This window comes from Urocitellus parryii, chromosome 1 (genome assembly GCF_045843805.1).
Source record: "Urocitellus parryii isolate mUroPar1 chromosome 1, mUroPar1.hap1, whole genome shotgun sequence".
NCBI classification, from domain to species: Eukaryota; Metazoa; Chordata; class Mammalia; order Rodentia; family Sciuridae; genus Urocitellus; species Urocitellus parryii.
In genome coordinates, this window is record NC_135531.1 from 180,328,614 (window position 1) to 180,345,588 (window position 16,975).

The following is a 16,975-nucleotide window of genomic DNA, read 5'->3' on the forward strand; positions in this document are numbered from 1 at the left end:
AGTGCTGAGCTTTATATACCATCTCCATTTTAACTTCTGAAGGTAGAGAGTTTATCATGCACGGATGTTCATGTTTTTAAAATGTTCAGATTAGACACATAGGAACTGTAGGTGATCCTGGGGTGGAAAATGAATAATGGTGTGTTTTCTTCTCTGAAAAACTGTTGTCATTGCCGAGAGATAAATATGGGTTCCGGGGAACATGTAAGGAAGCTTCTTGGATACTTCTGGAGTGTCGTGGGCCTCCCTTGCTCTATGGCCTGTTGGTCAAGGTGTCTTTGGCTGCTGTTGTGTTTTGGGGGTCCTATGTCTCTGTGCTGTTCACACAGTTGCAGAGACAGCCAGCTTCTTGTCTGACAGAGGCTCCTTGGCAGGCTGGACCTGCACTGTGAAGGCTTCCCGTGGTTCTGGGTGGACCAGCTATAAACGACCCTGAGCAACCCCACCTGTCTTCCATTCTCTGGGAGGCTGGGCTGCTGCCCTCACTCTGAGTTCCAGCAGAGCAGTGTGCCAGGCTCTGCTGCCCAGCAGAACTGGCGAGCTCTGCACTCTGACCAAGCTGCTGGTGAGCACTGCAGTCACCTGATTTAACTCACAGGTGGAGCCCCTGTGTAGACGATGCAAACACCACCAGTAGGTATTTTCTGTTTTTTGGGTTTTCTTTTTTTTTAAAAGACCCACATGTTGCAACCACATGCTGCTTACAAGAGACTCTCCTTGCCTGTAAGGACATGCTCAGACTGAAAGGGAAGTCAGGGGAAAAGACAATCCACACAAACGGGAACCAGAAAGAAGCAGGAGGAGCCACACACATACCAGATTAAAAAAAAATCTATAAAAACAGGTGAACTCTAAAACAGGACCAAGTTAAATAGATAAAACTGTCAAACCAGCAAGAGGACAAAACAACTGTAAATGCATTATTCCTCTAAAATCAGAACACAAACAAAGCAAATATTAACAGGTCTGGAGGGAGTAGTAGAAACTAACTATAGATTTTTAACATCTATTTTTGGCGTGTAAAGATCATCCAGATAGCAAATAAATGAGGAAACATTCCACTTAATCTATATCAAAATCATCTACATATTCAATGTACTCATTATCAAAATGTTGATTGTATTAGTATTCAGGAGCTGGGAAAAACCCAAACTCCATGTCTAAACTCCAAGGCAAGTATAATCTTGTGAAAAAAAAACAACAAAGCTGAAAGCATAACATTTCCTGACTTCAAAACACGTTTCAAAGCTGTGCTAACCCACACAGTAGGATACCAGGAAAAAATCAGGCACATGGACCAATGGACAGAACAGAGAATCCAGAAGTGAATACACACATTTACAGCAACTGGTATTTGATAAAGTTGTCAAGGGCTCACAGAGTTTCCTCAATAAATGGTACTGGGAAAACTGGTTATCCACACAGAGGGTGGAAATAGACCAGTACCCATCATCACATGCAAAACCATCCCCCAATAGATGAAAGGGTTAAAACATAAGACCCCAAGCTATGAATCTACCAGGAGAAAACACAGAGAGAATCTCCATAATGTTGGTTTAGACAATGATTTTTGAGGGAAAGTGGCCTCAAAAGCACAGGAAACAAAGCAAAAAGAGAAAAAATGAAATCGCATCAAACTAAAAAGTATACACACACAGAAAAGAAAACAGCAGAGTAAAGGGACGATTACAGAATAGGAGAAGAGCTTTTCAACTGTCCCTCCAACAAAGGGCTAGTGTAGAAAAGGTACTAAAGTACTCAGTAGCAAGAAAGTACAGCACCTGACTAAAAATGAGCAAGACCTGCTTAGACGTTTCCCACAAGGAGTCAGATGAATGGCAAATAGGTCAATGTAAAGGTCTCCAGCGGCACTGACCATCAAGGAAACGCAAATCAAAACCCAAATGAATATCTCTTCACTTCTGTTAGAGCGGCTGCTATTTACAGACAGCTAGGGCAGCGGGCGTGTGGAGGGAGGGGCCCTTGCACACTGTCCATGGGAAGGCACACACCTTCACGGAAGTTGGCATGGTTCTTCTTCCTAAAGTGGAAGTCAGGCTCCTGAGCCTGCAACCCCTGCGCTGATACAAAATGAAATAAATCTTGCCAGTCCCAGACAAAATCATAACCAGAAGCTACGAAGGGGGCAATTTATTGCTGCCTATCTGAAATGAATACTTTCTCAAAGATTTTCTTCAACCCCCTGAGAAATGCCTTCCTGTTCTATGTGCATCCTGTGCTCTGTGTGCCTTGCATGATACACCTATTTCTGTCAGGATGTTCGTCTTTTATGTTCCTAAGATGCAGCCATTGGACAGGACGCTCTGTGAGGAGCACTTGGCCAGCCGTGGCACTAAAAGCTTGGTCCCAGCATTTATGGCAACATGCTCTGCTATGTGCTGCCAGGCATCTCCCCTGCTTCAATCTCCCAGACCTTGAACCCGGTGCCTACCGCACAGGTATTTCCACTGTGATGCTCTGTGTTGCCAAATTAATCTTTAGGAAATCTTTCTCTTCATGTTAGGTAGGTCTACATGATTTTGCATGTCAATAAAAAATAATGTTCAAAAATATGTTGAGGCTTGGGGAATGTGAGATCTAAAGAATAATGCTGTGGGCAGAATACTCACTGCCGTGGCAGGAAAGAGAGGAGCTAAGGGAACCTGCCGTACCCCAGGGTTTCTGCAGGAAAATCAACACTCCTCCTGGTGTGGGCTGACATGGAGCTAAATCGGTGAATACATTCTAGGATTCCCATGTTTTCCTGAGTACATTGAATGTTTTGCCAAATGGGTAACCTTTGTTAGTTTATTTATTTATTTTGCCATGGGGGAGATCCTAGCCTCACTTTTTAGGTTTATGAATAAGCAAAACTTGTGTGCAAACTCTAAGTAATTAAATAGCTTTTTGAGAATTCAAAGAACTAGACAGTTTCAATACTAAATAAAATATTCAATTATATTTTCCATGCAATAGTAATTTTACTCTAAATGCTGTACAAGGAAGAAGGCAAGTTATGAATCTGGAGTTAAGCCCTGCAGATACCAAAATCAGCAGTCGCATGGGGGAAATAGGTTCATCCTAGAAGACAATATTTATTGCAACAGAAAAAAAAATCATGAGCTGATGAGCCCCATGAAGCACAAACACAGGGATTAAGTGAGCCCTATCAAGGGACTCCACATCAGAAGCCTCATGTCCACCCTGCTCCCAGCTAATGAGCCCCCCCCCCACTGCCTCCTTTCTCAGCCCAACAGACAGAACAGTGCTGGATAATCAGCAAGGCTCCTGCGCTGTGTTTGGAATCGCACCAGGCCCAGGGAAACCCGAGTTCCTTTTTGATCTTACTGTCCCCAAGCTCCCCTGGAATGAACTTGGCCTTCATTACTGTCCACAATGCTGGGGGAGCTGACTGGAACCCCAGGGATGCAACCGCCGTCATCCTTCTCCTGAGATCTGTGCAGATGCAAGCGCTCGCAATTCCTTCTATTCAATTATAAGTTTTTAATTGCTACTCTAACAAGTCCCCTGTCGCCTGCAGCAGAAGTGGAACTGGCAGGGATCCCAGACCCTGAAATTGCCAAGTGAGGAAAACAAAGGCTGTCAGGTCACCCAACTCCTCTGTGTTCTACGAGGGACCATGTACCAGGTCGCTCCTCCCCACGTTTTTAATAAGCCCCAATCTTTGTTAAAAAAAAAAAAAAAAAAAAAAAAAAAAAAAAAAAAAAGTTCTGTCTGGGAGGCCCCTTGATGCTCCAGGTAGAGAAATGAGGCTGCCGGGGAATGGTGCTGTGGCCATGGTGTCCCCAGAACAAAGCAGTAGGTGGCACACCAGTTAGAACCTGTGGGGATACTGCTGCTTGGCCCTGTCTCCCTTTGGGAACGAGAACAAGATGAGACTGCCACATTACTTTCATATTATAAGATCATACAAATAATAAGATAGCATCCTGGAAAGACCAGCCCCGCCCCCCGCCCTGCCATCTTTGATATGGGCATACAGTACAAGCTATGTAAATCATGGATGTGTGGCTTTTCTGGAGTCTGTTCAAGTGGCCTGTGTGTCTACACAGCAAAAATTTTGTTAGTGGCTCCTGGGTCATGAATGGAGAGCAAGAGGACAGTGCAGGGCCACTGAGAGCCATAGGGAGCCTCATCTGACAGGCAGGCACCTGGTGGACGGGCCTGGTGCGTAGGGCCTCCCCAGCCTTAATGGAGTCAAACCACGTTTCCAGGACCATGTCAGGACCCTCCCTTTTCACCAAAACTATGTCACAGCCAAAACACCAAGACCCTCAATAAGAAAGCCCAATGGGGTTCTTCAAAGGGCTATGACTAAGGAGGCAGGAAATTGAGGCAAAAGAGGGGGAATCGATTTTCTTAAAAACTCCAGCTCTGGGGCCACACCGCCCTCTCCTGGAGGAGGTCTATGCAGTGCCATGCTGTCAGCCAAGAGCCAAGAGGTGAATCGGGCAGGACTCCGGAGACTTTCAAGGCATCAGTGAAACTGGAAGGCAGAAGAGGCACTCTGTCCCTCATCTTTCTGAGAGGACTTGCTCTCCTTGAGAATGTCCTCTTTTCCCTGTCCCTTCAAAAAACTCGTGCCTGTCACTTTGAGCGACAGGTCTGAAGTCTGTCTGGGGGCCTTGGCCTGTCTCAGCAGTGCAGAGGCCCAGCCTGTAGCAAGTCCACCCGCCCGGCACTGCGCCCCGAGAGCTGGTCTTCAGTGCACTTTAACCCCTGCTTAGTTCTTCCTAACTGGACTCTCTAAGCACTGCTCCTTTCTTTGAGGATCTGGCTGGCTCTCAATGCAGAAAAACAAACTTAAGGAGTTTCAGCTAGATCTGCAGCTACGGAAAACTGGGGACAGAGATTTCTGATTTTCATTATGTGAATTCCTCTGACCCACCACGTGGTCTATTCTTCTATTTATCTAAGTCACCTTAAATTTCTCTCCATAATATTTTCCAGTTTTCCTAATACGGTTTTTATATATCACTTGTTGGATTTCTTACAATTTTTGAAGGAATTCTAAATTATATCTCAAACTAAATTTTGTTTTCTCTTTATCTTTCTCAAATAATAATTCTACATTTCCCATAGTTACATTGAGGATTTCTCAAGTATATTTTAAACTACATTTTATTTCGTTTCTTTTTCTTATGACTATCTTAGTTCCTTCTCATAGTTATCTATAGATTCATTTAGAAGTTCTACATTAAAAGTCATGTTGTCTATGAATAATGATGATTTTTTTCCTTCTGTTTTGCATTTTTAATGCTTTTATTTCTTATTCTTGCTTTACTGAAATTATTTCAACTTCCAACAAAATGCTGAATAGAAATAGAGACCAGGGGTGTCTTCATTTATTTCTCAAACTCTGGAGGAAGATGCTGCAATATGTCACCATTGTGTAAACTTCACTAAAGTTTTTAAAGGTATTCCTTATTATGCTCTCAAGATTTCTAAGGGTCTGTGTCATTAATAAGTGCTCGGATTTTGCATTTTGAAGAGATGCTGACATACATGAAATTCCATGCTGAGGTACAGTTTCACTGTCTTAAATATCTTTATTAAGTTTAGGTAGGGGTTATTTTGGCTTCAGAAGAGAAGTGGAAGTGTTTTCTCATTTTTTATTCCATCTGTGAAAGATTGGAGTAATTTCTTGAACAATTCATTAAGGGTTTATAATTTAATCAATGTGTTCACATTTTACATAGCCATCAGAGGACACAACTTTGCTACATTTTTTTGCAATTTTGATACTTTCTGTTACTTGAAAAGTTGATCCACATTGTCTGGGATGTATTGTCATAGGCTTTTAATTTTTAAATTTTTTTTTAGTTGTAGGTGGCACAGTACCTTTATTTTTGTTTTATTTGTATGTGAATCCAGGGCCCTACCTGTGCTAGGCAAGTGCTCTACCACTGAGCTTCGTCCTGCCCTTCACCACAGGTTTTAACAACATCTTTTCATCAACTTTTTGATGACTAAAGTTTCCTTTTCTGGTTGTGTTATTTGCTATTTGTTGGTTTTCTCTGTCTTTTTAATCATCATGATTGGTTTTATCAATTTTATTAATGTTCTAAAGGACCCCAGCTTTTGTTCTATTGATATTATTTATTGTGATTTTGTGATTTTACTTGTTTTTTTTTTTTCTTTCTCTACGTTTTTGTGTTCTTCATGTGTTGTTGCTATTTTTTGGTATAATTTCTGCAGCATTTGCCACTTTAGATACCTAACATTCTTATAATTTGAGTAAATATATTTATAATTTATGCATTTTTGATTCAGTGACCATGTAAAAGCATATTGTTTAATTTCCCAGCAGGTGAGAATTTTGTTTTTAAATTACTGATTTCTGGATGAATTCCATTTGGGTCATTAAAACATGCTCTCCCAATCTCTCACCCTTTGAAAGCGTTGGGGGGTGTTACCATCTGTGGCTCGTGCCGAAGGCCCATTCTATGTGTGGATCAACCTACTTTCTGGAGCATGGTGCACGTTCTCCTCACCCTTGGGATCTCCACTGGCTCGTCCTCGTCCTTGACCCACCACAGGGCATTCAGGTCCCACCTTAGGTGTGGATTTGCTCGTCCACTTTTCCTCTCTCTGCTTGTGGACACAGTTGGGGCTGTGTTGGGCTGTGCTGACCATGTAGGCCCATCTGTTCTTGTCCAGCTCACTCATCTGCCCCTGCGCCTTCTTGGTCACACAGTAACCAATCCTGTGGGATTTTCCACACGGTGTCTCCATGGCTTGTCTTTTCCCATCCTTTTCCAACCAACCCTCTGTGTCTTTATTCTGTGTAATTAAGAAAGGTCTCTTGTGAGAGGAGTGCAGTTGAGATTAATGCTCTCACATGCTCTGGCAACCATGGACGCTTACGTGACAGGGTGGCTATCCCATGGCGTCTGTGTGTGTGTGCATGCGTGTGCGTGTGCATGTGTGTGTGTGTGTGTGTGTGTGCGTACTATTTCCCTGCCTTATTTTGGGAAGCGCACTTTTACACTGTTTGATTGTGATCAATTCGTTCCTTGTACATCATCTGACATAATTCTAGAAAGTCTGCCGTTCACATTCCTGGGACAGGAAACATCGTCAGTTCCACTTGAATAAGAATCAAAACTCATCTATTCAGCACTTAAAGACTCAAAGTTAGGCTGAAACAAAAGCCCTGTTTGGAAAAAGCTTGAACATAAAATCAGAGTAGAGCCAAAACCTTTCTCTGTGCATTAAAAACGTGTATGAATAAGAGCAAGAAGTCTGACATGTTGAACCCGAGGCTCCGTCCTGAAACGGAGCACCACAGACCTCTGCGTGTCAACAGTGCCTGGGATCTGCACCACGTGCTGTGTTGTAGAGCTGACTTCTAATTCACAAGTTTGCACATACGTAAGGACTAGTGTGACGTGTGGACACTGGGTGAGAGAACCCAGTCAGTCAGATGGACTAGCACATCCATCCCCTCCAGCAGGCATCAGGTCTTTGTGAGGAGGACATGGAATCCTTTCTTCCCACAGTACTGCACCATGGACGGTGCCGTAGAACCCTGGGGCCCATCCCTCCCAACCGCAGCGTTGTTGATTGACCAACCCCACCTTCCCCAGCCTCAGATTCGCAATTCCATTCTGTGAGATGACCTCATATAGAACGAGAGTGCGCGGCGTCTGTCCCTCTGTCTCTGCACAGTGCATTTTGCATACCATCTGTAGGCCTATCCTTCATCCAATCAACAGGACTTGGCTCCTTTTGGTGGCTGACCGGCATCCCACTGTGTGCACACAGCAGAACTTTAAAAGTCCCACTTCTGTCGGCTTCAGGGTGCGGGCGCAGTCATTCTGCTCTGGGGTAGCGCAGCTTTCTAGCTCTCAGAACATCTCGGTGCCCTCCTGGTTAGCTGCTTTTTGTTACCACCTCTTCTAAAGTAGGTTAGGAGGATCACAGTTTCTGAAAATACATCAGCTCTGTGAGCGGAATGATTAGTCACTCAACACAGTACTCCAGGTTCAAATTCTTATCATCATTCTTCACAACACTTCTCTAATGTTACTGATATGGTTGACCTGGTTTGTTTGAAAGTGTTTGGAAAATTCTCTCAATTTCTGAAATTCTGTGGTTGTGTGTGTGTTGCATGGTCTACTGATATATTTTGACACTTTAAAGAATCTTTTAAGTCAGTCACGTGTCTACTGTTGTTTCTGAGTTAGGCCTGTTTTCAGGTCTTTAAATATTTCCAAGTTTGCTTCCATGGGTTCCTGAGGGACGGATGTTACTATTTCCATTTCTGCACCAATGCTTCATATTTTCCCCTGTGGTGCTGGAGATGGAACTCAGGGCCTCACACATGCCAGGTAAATGCTCTGCCTCTGAGCCCCATCCAAGCCCCCAAAGCTTAAACGCAAAAAAAAAAAAATCCTTCTTGTGCTTGGTGCACCAAGAGCAGCCAGAACAGCATGGTGACAGGTGCTGGTGACAGATGCCAGTCCTTGTGCCTGTCCCCATGACTCCGTGCCACCGTTCACTCCACAGGCATTCCTGCTCCCTGTGAGCTTGTGCTCCAGGGGCAAGAGCCCTCTCCTCACCTGGAATTCCAGCCCAACACTGGCACGTTTACTTCTGGCCGTTCAGGCTTTGATTCTGTTCACTGGTCTTTAAGTGTTTCTGTGTTGCTAGTTTGTCCTGGTGCATTGTAATCCCGCACAGCAGGGGACTTCACTGAGACACCTTCACGCATATCACATGATCTGCTCCATTCACTGTGGTGCTTCTGTTTTGATGCTGAAGAAAGTAGAATTCTGAAATGTCCTCCATTAAGTTACAGGAGGGAGGAAAGAGACAAGAGGAGGCCCTTGGGTTAACCACAGCTTCATGCTAAATCGATTTTTTTTAAAAAGAAAGGAAAAAAAAAACTGCTCACATTCCTCTTCTGTATGCTGAAGATCACCATCAAAGCCACACTACATTCTGGTTTTGCAGATCTCCAAGAAGTGGCAGAAATGTCTCTGGGGACTGAACCCTATCCCAGGACATCACCCCTTTGGCTGGAGTGTGGGGGATCACTGAACTTTGGGACTTTCCAGTTCCCTGTAGGTTTTTTGGAATGTTGCAAAGCAGGAACAAGACCTCAAGATGTCCTGAGGAAGGAGACTGAGCAGATGACAGTAAGTGCATGTAGGAATAAGGCACAGGAGCAGCACTATTTAGGTCAAATTTTAATTCACCAATAAATAGTTATAAAGTGTGGAAAGAAAAACAAAGAGAATGAGACCATCAACCTCCTGAGCATAAGGCCTCCCATTTGATTGGTCCATGACCCCCTGGCTCAGTCACCAGCTGGACCACCCCACCCCTGGACACAGACAGAGCCTACATACCAGACCAGGGTCCTGAGACTGAGAAGGCACGGCCTGACTCAGAATGCCCATCCCCTTGGGATCACACATGTCTGACCTCGTGTGCACCCTAAGAAACCCAAGCCCAGCCTTCTTCCTGGCCACTGAGACCTGAATCTTCCTTAAATTATTTTCTGCAATAAGTTAAGGACCTGAAAAGTTCAAGTACAGTCTTCTCTGCCTCTAGAGAGACCTCCTACCCCTGGAAGGTGATAAGAAGAACTAAGTTCTTCCAGCTTTGGACAACTGCTTATAGAAACCTGAGTTACTACGAAAGAACAGCTGCCCAGCAGCCAGGATTTTAAAGAGCTGAGCACAGACATTACGTGGCCAGTGTCTCCACTCTAACCTGCTAGAGTCTCAGCCATCCTCGTTGCCCACCACGCTGGAGAGGTTGTGTGGCAGAGGGGACAGCCGCTTGCTATCACAGCAATGGAAGCCGCGAGTGTTCTTAGTTAGGCTTTCTACTGTCCAGTGCTCCAAGCTTTGTGACAGATGCACTTGCCCTCAGAGCTGATGTAGAAGAGAAGTCAACAGTGAATTTTGTAGCCTCAGCAGAACAGAAAAGGTGAAGCATTTTTCCACACAACAGTAAGGAATGAGCAGTTCTTGTTCCACAGAGGACGGAAACTCTATGGAAACTTCCTCTGCAGGCTGGGATGATGCCCAGAGATAGAGGCTGGCACAGCGTGGTGAGGCTAGACAGAGGGGTGCCCTTGGGACACCTTTGCATTCCAAAATGAGGTCACAAAACATTTTATGGTTTTCTCTTAAATTACTAAGAAGCTGGGACCCATTAATCTGTCTTCCAGAAAACCTCAATATAGCGCTGAATGAATGGTGCAAGCTGTCAGGGGATGAGTGATCAGCTAACAGCTTTGCTAGCAATTGACTCATTTATCCCCAATGGAGTCACACAAACCCATGGGTGAGCTTCCTGGATTAACTAGCACAGGAAACAAGCTTTGGTAAATTCCAAACTGCTGGGATGTGATCCGTAGTTTCACATCTAGAAAGAGTGAATATTTGCCATGTTCAGTTAACGTGCATGGAACTGTCACAGGGCGACCAATTGCTTGCCCTGATTCATGCAGAATTAACAACCTATTGGAATAGTGTAGCTTCAATATGGTGCAAGTGATCCTGGCAGCCCAGCAGTTAAAAGATGGCCTTGGGACTCAGCAGTCTTGAAATGTGGATGGGGTTTAATAAATTTGCTTTTAGGAGCAGCTCCATCTAACTTAAATTTCTACCACTTGGTACTTGGGCAACTAAAATTAAAAAAAAAGAAGTAAAGAAAGAAAGGGAAGAAAAAAATGAGTCAAAATTTATAAAATAAAGCACTTTTGATGTGGAGATGGTCATGGTGAGGCTATTGATGTGACCTAACTACGTGGGATACAGAGCATCCATTGGGATTGATCAAATCATCTGTTCACATTACAGTGCATTTATATGCAACAGATATTTTAGGTGATGAACATGATAAGTGAATAAAGTCAGTGTAGCTTGATTTAAATAAAGGAATGATAGAACAGAGACAATGAAACTCCTGCCCTGCATGGCAGAGCTGAGGGGTGTACCTGGGTGGATTCTGGGTTGAGGCATTTGGGTCCAGGCACCTGCATTTCAAGAAGGAAGGGGACCTGGACACTTGGGGAGTCTCTTTACTGCCACGATGCTGAGTTAGGGGCACCTCCTGAGAAGAAGGGAGGATGGTGGGCTTCTATTTCCAAACCCTGGTCACAGGGAAGTTGACCTTCCTCTTGTGTTGCCGGAAGCAGGGCTGGCAAGGGGTGGACTGGACCAGTGTGTGCTGTGAAGCACTTGGGCAGACCCCGTCTCTGGTCCAGATGCCTTATTACCTGACAGGTAGCAGGACCAAAGTTGAACCTGCCACTTGGCTGCCTGGAATCACTTCCTTCTGTGCCCTCCCAGGGCCTCGTCCCTGGAAGAAGCCTGAAGCCTGCATTGGGTTGGCATGGTCCCATTCACCTTCAAACCTCCCAATTTTTCCTGATTTTTTTTTCTTTTAACTTTGTGTTTTTGGATTTAAATCAAGATTCTCAGACTTCTCCATTCTTGCTTACTGATTTTACTGAATATTTGAAAATGTTCCTGTCACCTCATTTCATGACTTAAATGTTTTCTGTTTCTTTCTCTTCCTTGCTCCCATCTGGGCTTGATCCAGTGTCATTTTCTTCACCCTGATGTTCCCGAGGGCTTTACTGTGATGCAGTCACCCTGTGTGCTTCTTGTCTAGCACAGCCGTGGAGTCCTGCACCTCTACCACAGTCAAGTTCAGAACTTTGTGTGACTTGCCAGAGAAACTCCACACCCAAGTCACTACCAGCTGGGTCCAGTGCTGATCCCATGCGGAGCAGAAGTTCTCTTGCCTTGCTGGTGAAGGAGGGAGGCCGCAGGCTGATGCTGCCCGAGGCTGCCCCCTAGTGCTGTTTTCCAGGAACTGTCAGAGGATGTACTCAGGGATGGTCCTCATCCGCAAGAGAGCAGTTGCCCATTTCCAGGTCTGCAGCTGGGCAGTAGGGTGGGCAGTGAGGGAAAGGACAGGCAGCTTGGCTCAGGACAGATGGAGGCTCACCTGCTCTCCCTGCAGCCATGAAGTGGGAGAGAGAGAACAGGAAGGGGCAATGTCCCCATGGGCAAGCAGCAAGGTTGATACTCAGACACAAAGTGGTGCCTGTTACACCCCTAGGCCAGTACTCCCAAGCCCTGGAGCCCACATTCTCCCAGTCCTAAGGCACGCTGGCCACACTGACCCTGAATGATCCCTCATGCCCAGTCGCTGATGCTCTTTATTTCTGTTTGTTTATTTATTTATTTATTTATTTGTATTTTGGTATCAGGGATTGAGTCCAGGGGCACTTTACCACTGAGCCACATCCCAGAACTTCTTATTTTTTTTATTTTGAGACAGGGACTCACTGAATTGTTTAGGTCCTCATGGAATTGCTGAGGCTGGCCTTGAGACCCTCCTGCCTCAGCCTCCTGAGCCTCTGTGATGACGAGGGTGCAACGTCATGCCCAGCGTTTGCTGGGGCTGTCTTGCAGCCACAGCTACTGCTCTCATCAGCTCAGGTCAGCTGACCTTGCCTGGCCCAATGGCCTGGCTTTCGTGTTCCCAGTCTGGGTGATGGGCCAGGCACAGCAGCAGCAGTGTCTCTTGCCCTGCCCAGCCCTCTCTGTGCCCATGTTTACTGCTGGGACTTGGGTGACCCCTCAGTCATGCCAAGAGCCAGACTGGCCTCATGGCTCTTTAGTTAGCAGACTAGTGTCCATGGGGGTCTCGAGCATGCAGCAATGCTGGGTACTGCAGGTGTGTCTGGAAGATGGAGACCTCATATTCTAGGGGAAAAGTGGGAAATAAATGCTGGGATCATGGAGTCCATGAGGCAGTGTCAAGGGCCCACAGGAGCGTGGGGGTGAGGCGTTGGTGAGGAAGGCCTCGCTGGCATGAGGAGGGGGCGAGCCACGGAGATGGTGGAGAGGACCTAGGCCACCAGGACCTAGAGCATGAAGTCTTCCCTAGTGACAACGAGCGTGAGAACCGAGGCAATCCAGCCACGCGGGCAAGGTGGGGGCGAGTCCAGGACAATGAGTTCAGGCCTGGGAGTCGGTCGCCCATGAAGCACCTGGGCTTGGTACAGGATGACACTGGAAGTCCTGTCCTGAATATGGGGACGCTTGCCAGGACGTGCACGGCTGCATTGCGGAGAAGCACACTGAGGAGAAGGGTGAAGTTGGGGGGCAGCCACAGTGATGCACCCAGAAGCCACAGCCATGGGGGGGAGCACTGAGTTTCTGGCTGGGTCTGCAGAAGAGGGCGCTGCATCTGTGGACGGTGAGGACAGGACGCCATACCTGAGGGGTTACGTGACAAATCCTTCCAGTCCTAGAGCCTGGTTGTGGGGTCGCATCGGGCTCTTGGTGGGGTCTGCCACCTGGGGTGTGGTGGCACCACCTCATTATAGCCACACATGGCTGGGAGACTGAGGTGGGTCTCCTGTCCCTCATGTGGCCTCTGAGTCCACTTTCGAGGGCTCAACTGTGGGTCCTTGCTTTCTCCCAGAGGCCCCCCTCCAGATGCCATCCTGCTGGGGTCTAGGTGTCGGCACAGGCGCTTTAGGGGACACTCAGGTTCAGATAGTAGCAAGGCGACTCTGTGCTCTGACCTGTACACCCTGAAGCATGAGGCGGTGTAAATTGGGATGGGGAAGATGGTGGGCAGAGAGGTTTTCAGCAGGAGGTGAGGAATCTGCTTACGCAGACTGTTGAGACCCCACAGGGGACAAGCCTTCCTCCTCCTGACAGACGGCAGCACCCTGTGCAGGGGAGACGTGACTTCTGTCACAGTACCCACTGGCCGGACGTGAAAAATGCTCCACCTGAGGGTTTTACTAAGGTGTGGAACTACATTCTTGGAAATATGTGGATTCATGCTAGAAAATAAGATAGGAATTTGAACAAATCTATGCAAACCCAAGCCAAATCCCAGCCACCTGGGAAGGTGGCCTGAGAGCACCACACTGTGTCTGGTGGACCCAGGCTACAGGGCCAAAGGCTCTTGCCCCCAGCACTCCCGTGATTTAAAATTCCTCACTTGGATGGAAATGAAGACCTTTATGCTAAATGAATAAGCGTATGTTACCACATGAATACCGTATGTTACAATATATATACCGTATGTTACCATATGTATACCGTATGTTCTTAACTCACACGTGGAACCTGAATAAATTGAACTCAAAGAAAGGAGAGAGAGGAGGGCGGGTCACCAGGTAGGGAGAGAGTGGTAGATGAGTGCTCAGGGCTCGGAGCCTCAACACACAAGCCAGGTATTCCTGTCCCTGAGACCTGCTGCAGCGCATGATGAGCATGGCCAGTAACACAGCGCGTATTTCAAACTCCTCACGCAAGTCCGTGTCAAGAGCTCCCACCACAGGACAGCGCAGGGCGACGAGGAGAGGGCTGTGTAAGGATGCAGCTCAGTTAACACACGTGTGTGCACCTTAACTTCCCTTAGAACCTCCTAAGTGTTCATGGCCACAGCTTGTCCATTTTCAGCTAAAAATACAGAAATGAGCAGTTTAAATGGAAGATCTACAGAGAGACGGTTGGATGTTGATTAGAAAAGGAAATAAGACAGATGACATAGTCTAGCTCTGTTAGGGCTCAGACAGGCTGGATATGGGATGGGCATAGGAAAGGTAGCAATGGATATAAGTTAGCAGACAGTCCGTTAGAACGTCAAAGAATTTTAATTTTGGATGACAAATTTTAATTCCTAATAAAGAATGAGATACATAAATATGTACAGCTAAAGGTGCACCTACATGTATGTCTATGAATTTCTGTGTGTACATGTGTACAGAAATTTACCCCAAATCTTGAGAGAAAACCGTTTTCCCATGACTTCACTCTGGGCAGAGCACAGAGTCACTCTGTTCTAATGCTCTGCTTGCTGTGAACGTGCTGTTCCACATAGGACCCTCGTGAGCGCTCCCTTGACCTCTGTGTTTCTCAGGCTGTAGATGAGGGGGTTCAGCATAGGGATGATCACCCCGTAGAGCATAGAGATGAGTCTGTCTCTGGCAGGGGAATGTTGGCTGGAAGAGGGGCGGATGTAGGTGAAGATGGTTGTGCCATAGAAGAGGCAGACTACCAGGAGGTGGGACGCACAGGTGGAGAAGGCTCTGCGCTTGCCTTCTGCTGACTGGATCCTGAGGATGGTGCAGATGATGTACACATAAGAGACCTGGGTGGTCAGGAAGGCGCTGGTCCCAAAGATGCCTCCTATCACTAAGGCAAGCATCTCTGCCATGTATGTGGAGGAGCAGGAGAGGGCCACAATCTGTGGGATGTCACAGTAGTACTGGTTGACCAGGTTGGACTTGCAGAAAGACAGGCAGAAGGTGGACACAGTGTGAAGGAGAAAGTTGAGGAACCCAGCTGCCCAGGTCCCACACACCAGCTGGACACAGCGCACCTTGGTCATGATGAGGGTATAACGCAAAGGAAAGCATATGGCCACGTAGAGGTCATAAGCCATGACGGCCAGCAGGAAGACTTCACTCCCAGCTAGGGCCACCAGGAAATAGAGCTGCACTGCACACCCGAGGAAAGAAATGCTGTTCTCCCCGCTCAAGAGGTTGTGCAGCATCTTGGGGACAGTGGCTGATGGGCAGAAGATGTCCAGGAGGGACAAATTTGCCAGAAGGTAATACATGGGAGTGTGCAGCTTTCTCTCCGTGCAAAGGGCCAAGAGAATGGCCCCGTTTCCCGCCAAGGTGATGTGGTAGATGATGGCAAAGACCACGAAGAGAGGGTAGCGCACCTCGGGGAGGTCGGAGAGCCCCATGAGCACAAACTGCGTCACTGTGCTGAGGTTGCCCACATCCATCTGCACCGTGCACAGGGCCTTCCTGGAGGGAAGGAAGCCAACAAGCCGGGTTATGTCTAGAGAGCAGGGAGCCCAGGGCTGGGAAGCTCTGGGAAGCAGTGGGCATGTGGTGGACATGACCTGTCAGCCCTGCTGACCAGGAGGTGTAGCTATTTGAACTAGGAGGTGCAGCTATTTAAACACCTGTTGGACACAGCTGTACTCTTGCCATTTCTTAAAATAGTCCTGCTAGGTTCCTTTTCCAGAGGACACTGCCTGAGCACCTGGGGACTCTGGTGCCAGCCTTCACCACCCTGAAGTCGCAGTGGAGCGAGCTCTGAGCAGGGCTCTGTCTTCTGCTGGGACACTTGCCTCGTGCTGCCCTTGGTGGTACTATCCTTGGTACTAGATTCCTTAGAAGGTCCTGGACATTCATATTACCTGTTATAGGTATCTATGTCTCATATATTATCATTCTGATTAGGGGTGCAATCATTGATACGTGCACTTAAATCAGAATCAGCAGACATAAGGAGAAACATGAGCTGAAGGAGTGGATTGCACTAGAAGTACCCAGACCTGGAAGAAGTCAGCAGGAGCATCCCCACACAACTTCCAGAGCAGCCTCCCAGGTCAGCATGGCCCTGCCCGGCCCACAGAAGCCCAGTGTCACCGCCTCTTTACAGGAAGCTTCGTTCAATGCCACAAGTAAGCCCTGTGGATTTTTTCCCTCTAACACTACATGCATGCAATGGAAAATTCAAAGATAAAACTGGTCAGAAAATAAAATCCAAAAGTTACTTTCTCTGGTCCTCATATGATCTATTTAGCCGGGTGGCAGCTGGGAATGCTTTCTTTCTCAGAGAACATGGGTGTTACCACTTAGACACAAGAATATGTTTCCTACCTGGCAAGAAATGCTTTTAAGTCTGCTTTTCTATTTCCTGAAAGACTTGGGTAAGAATTGCAAGAGTTCTATTTTTCCCTCCTCAAGTATCACCAGGTTTGTTAACACTGTTCTTTGGGGAAAAAAAAACAGTTTTTAGTGATCTCTTCAAATCAAAACCTAGGGAAGAAAATTGTTATAAGTCATGGATTGGCAGTGATTGTTCTTCATCTGAGGAGGGATGTGTAATGAGGGAGAGAATGGTTCAGGGAAAAGCCACCTGTCATCTCAACT

General features: G+C 46.7%; 1 protein-coding gene across 1 annotated transcript; it reads right to left on the bottom strand.

Annotated features, from left to right (window-relative positions):
* Positions 1-14,862: 14,862 nt before the first annotated feature.
* Positions 14,863-15,816, bottom strand: LOC144250319 (olfactory receptor 5V1-like). Its single transcript, XM_077792891.1, has one exon. The coding sequence runs from the start codon at positions 15,814-15,816 to the stop codon at positions 14,863-14,865; it is 954 nt and encodes a 317-aa protein (XP_077649017.1).
* Between the last annotated feature and the right edge of the window lie 1,159 nt (positions 15,817-16,975).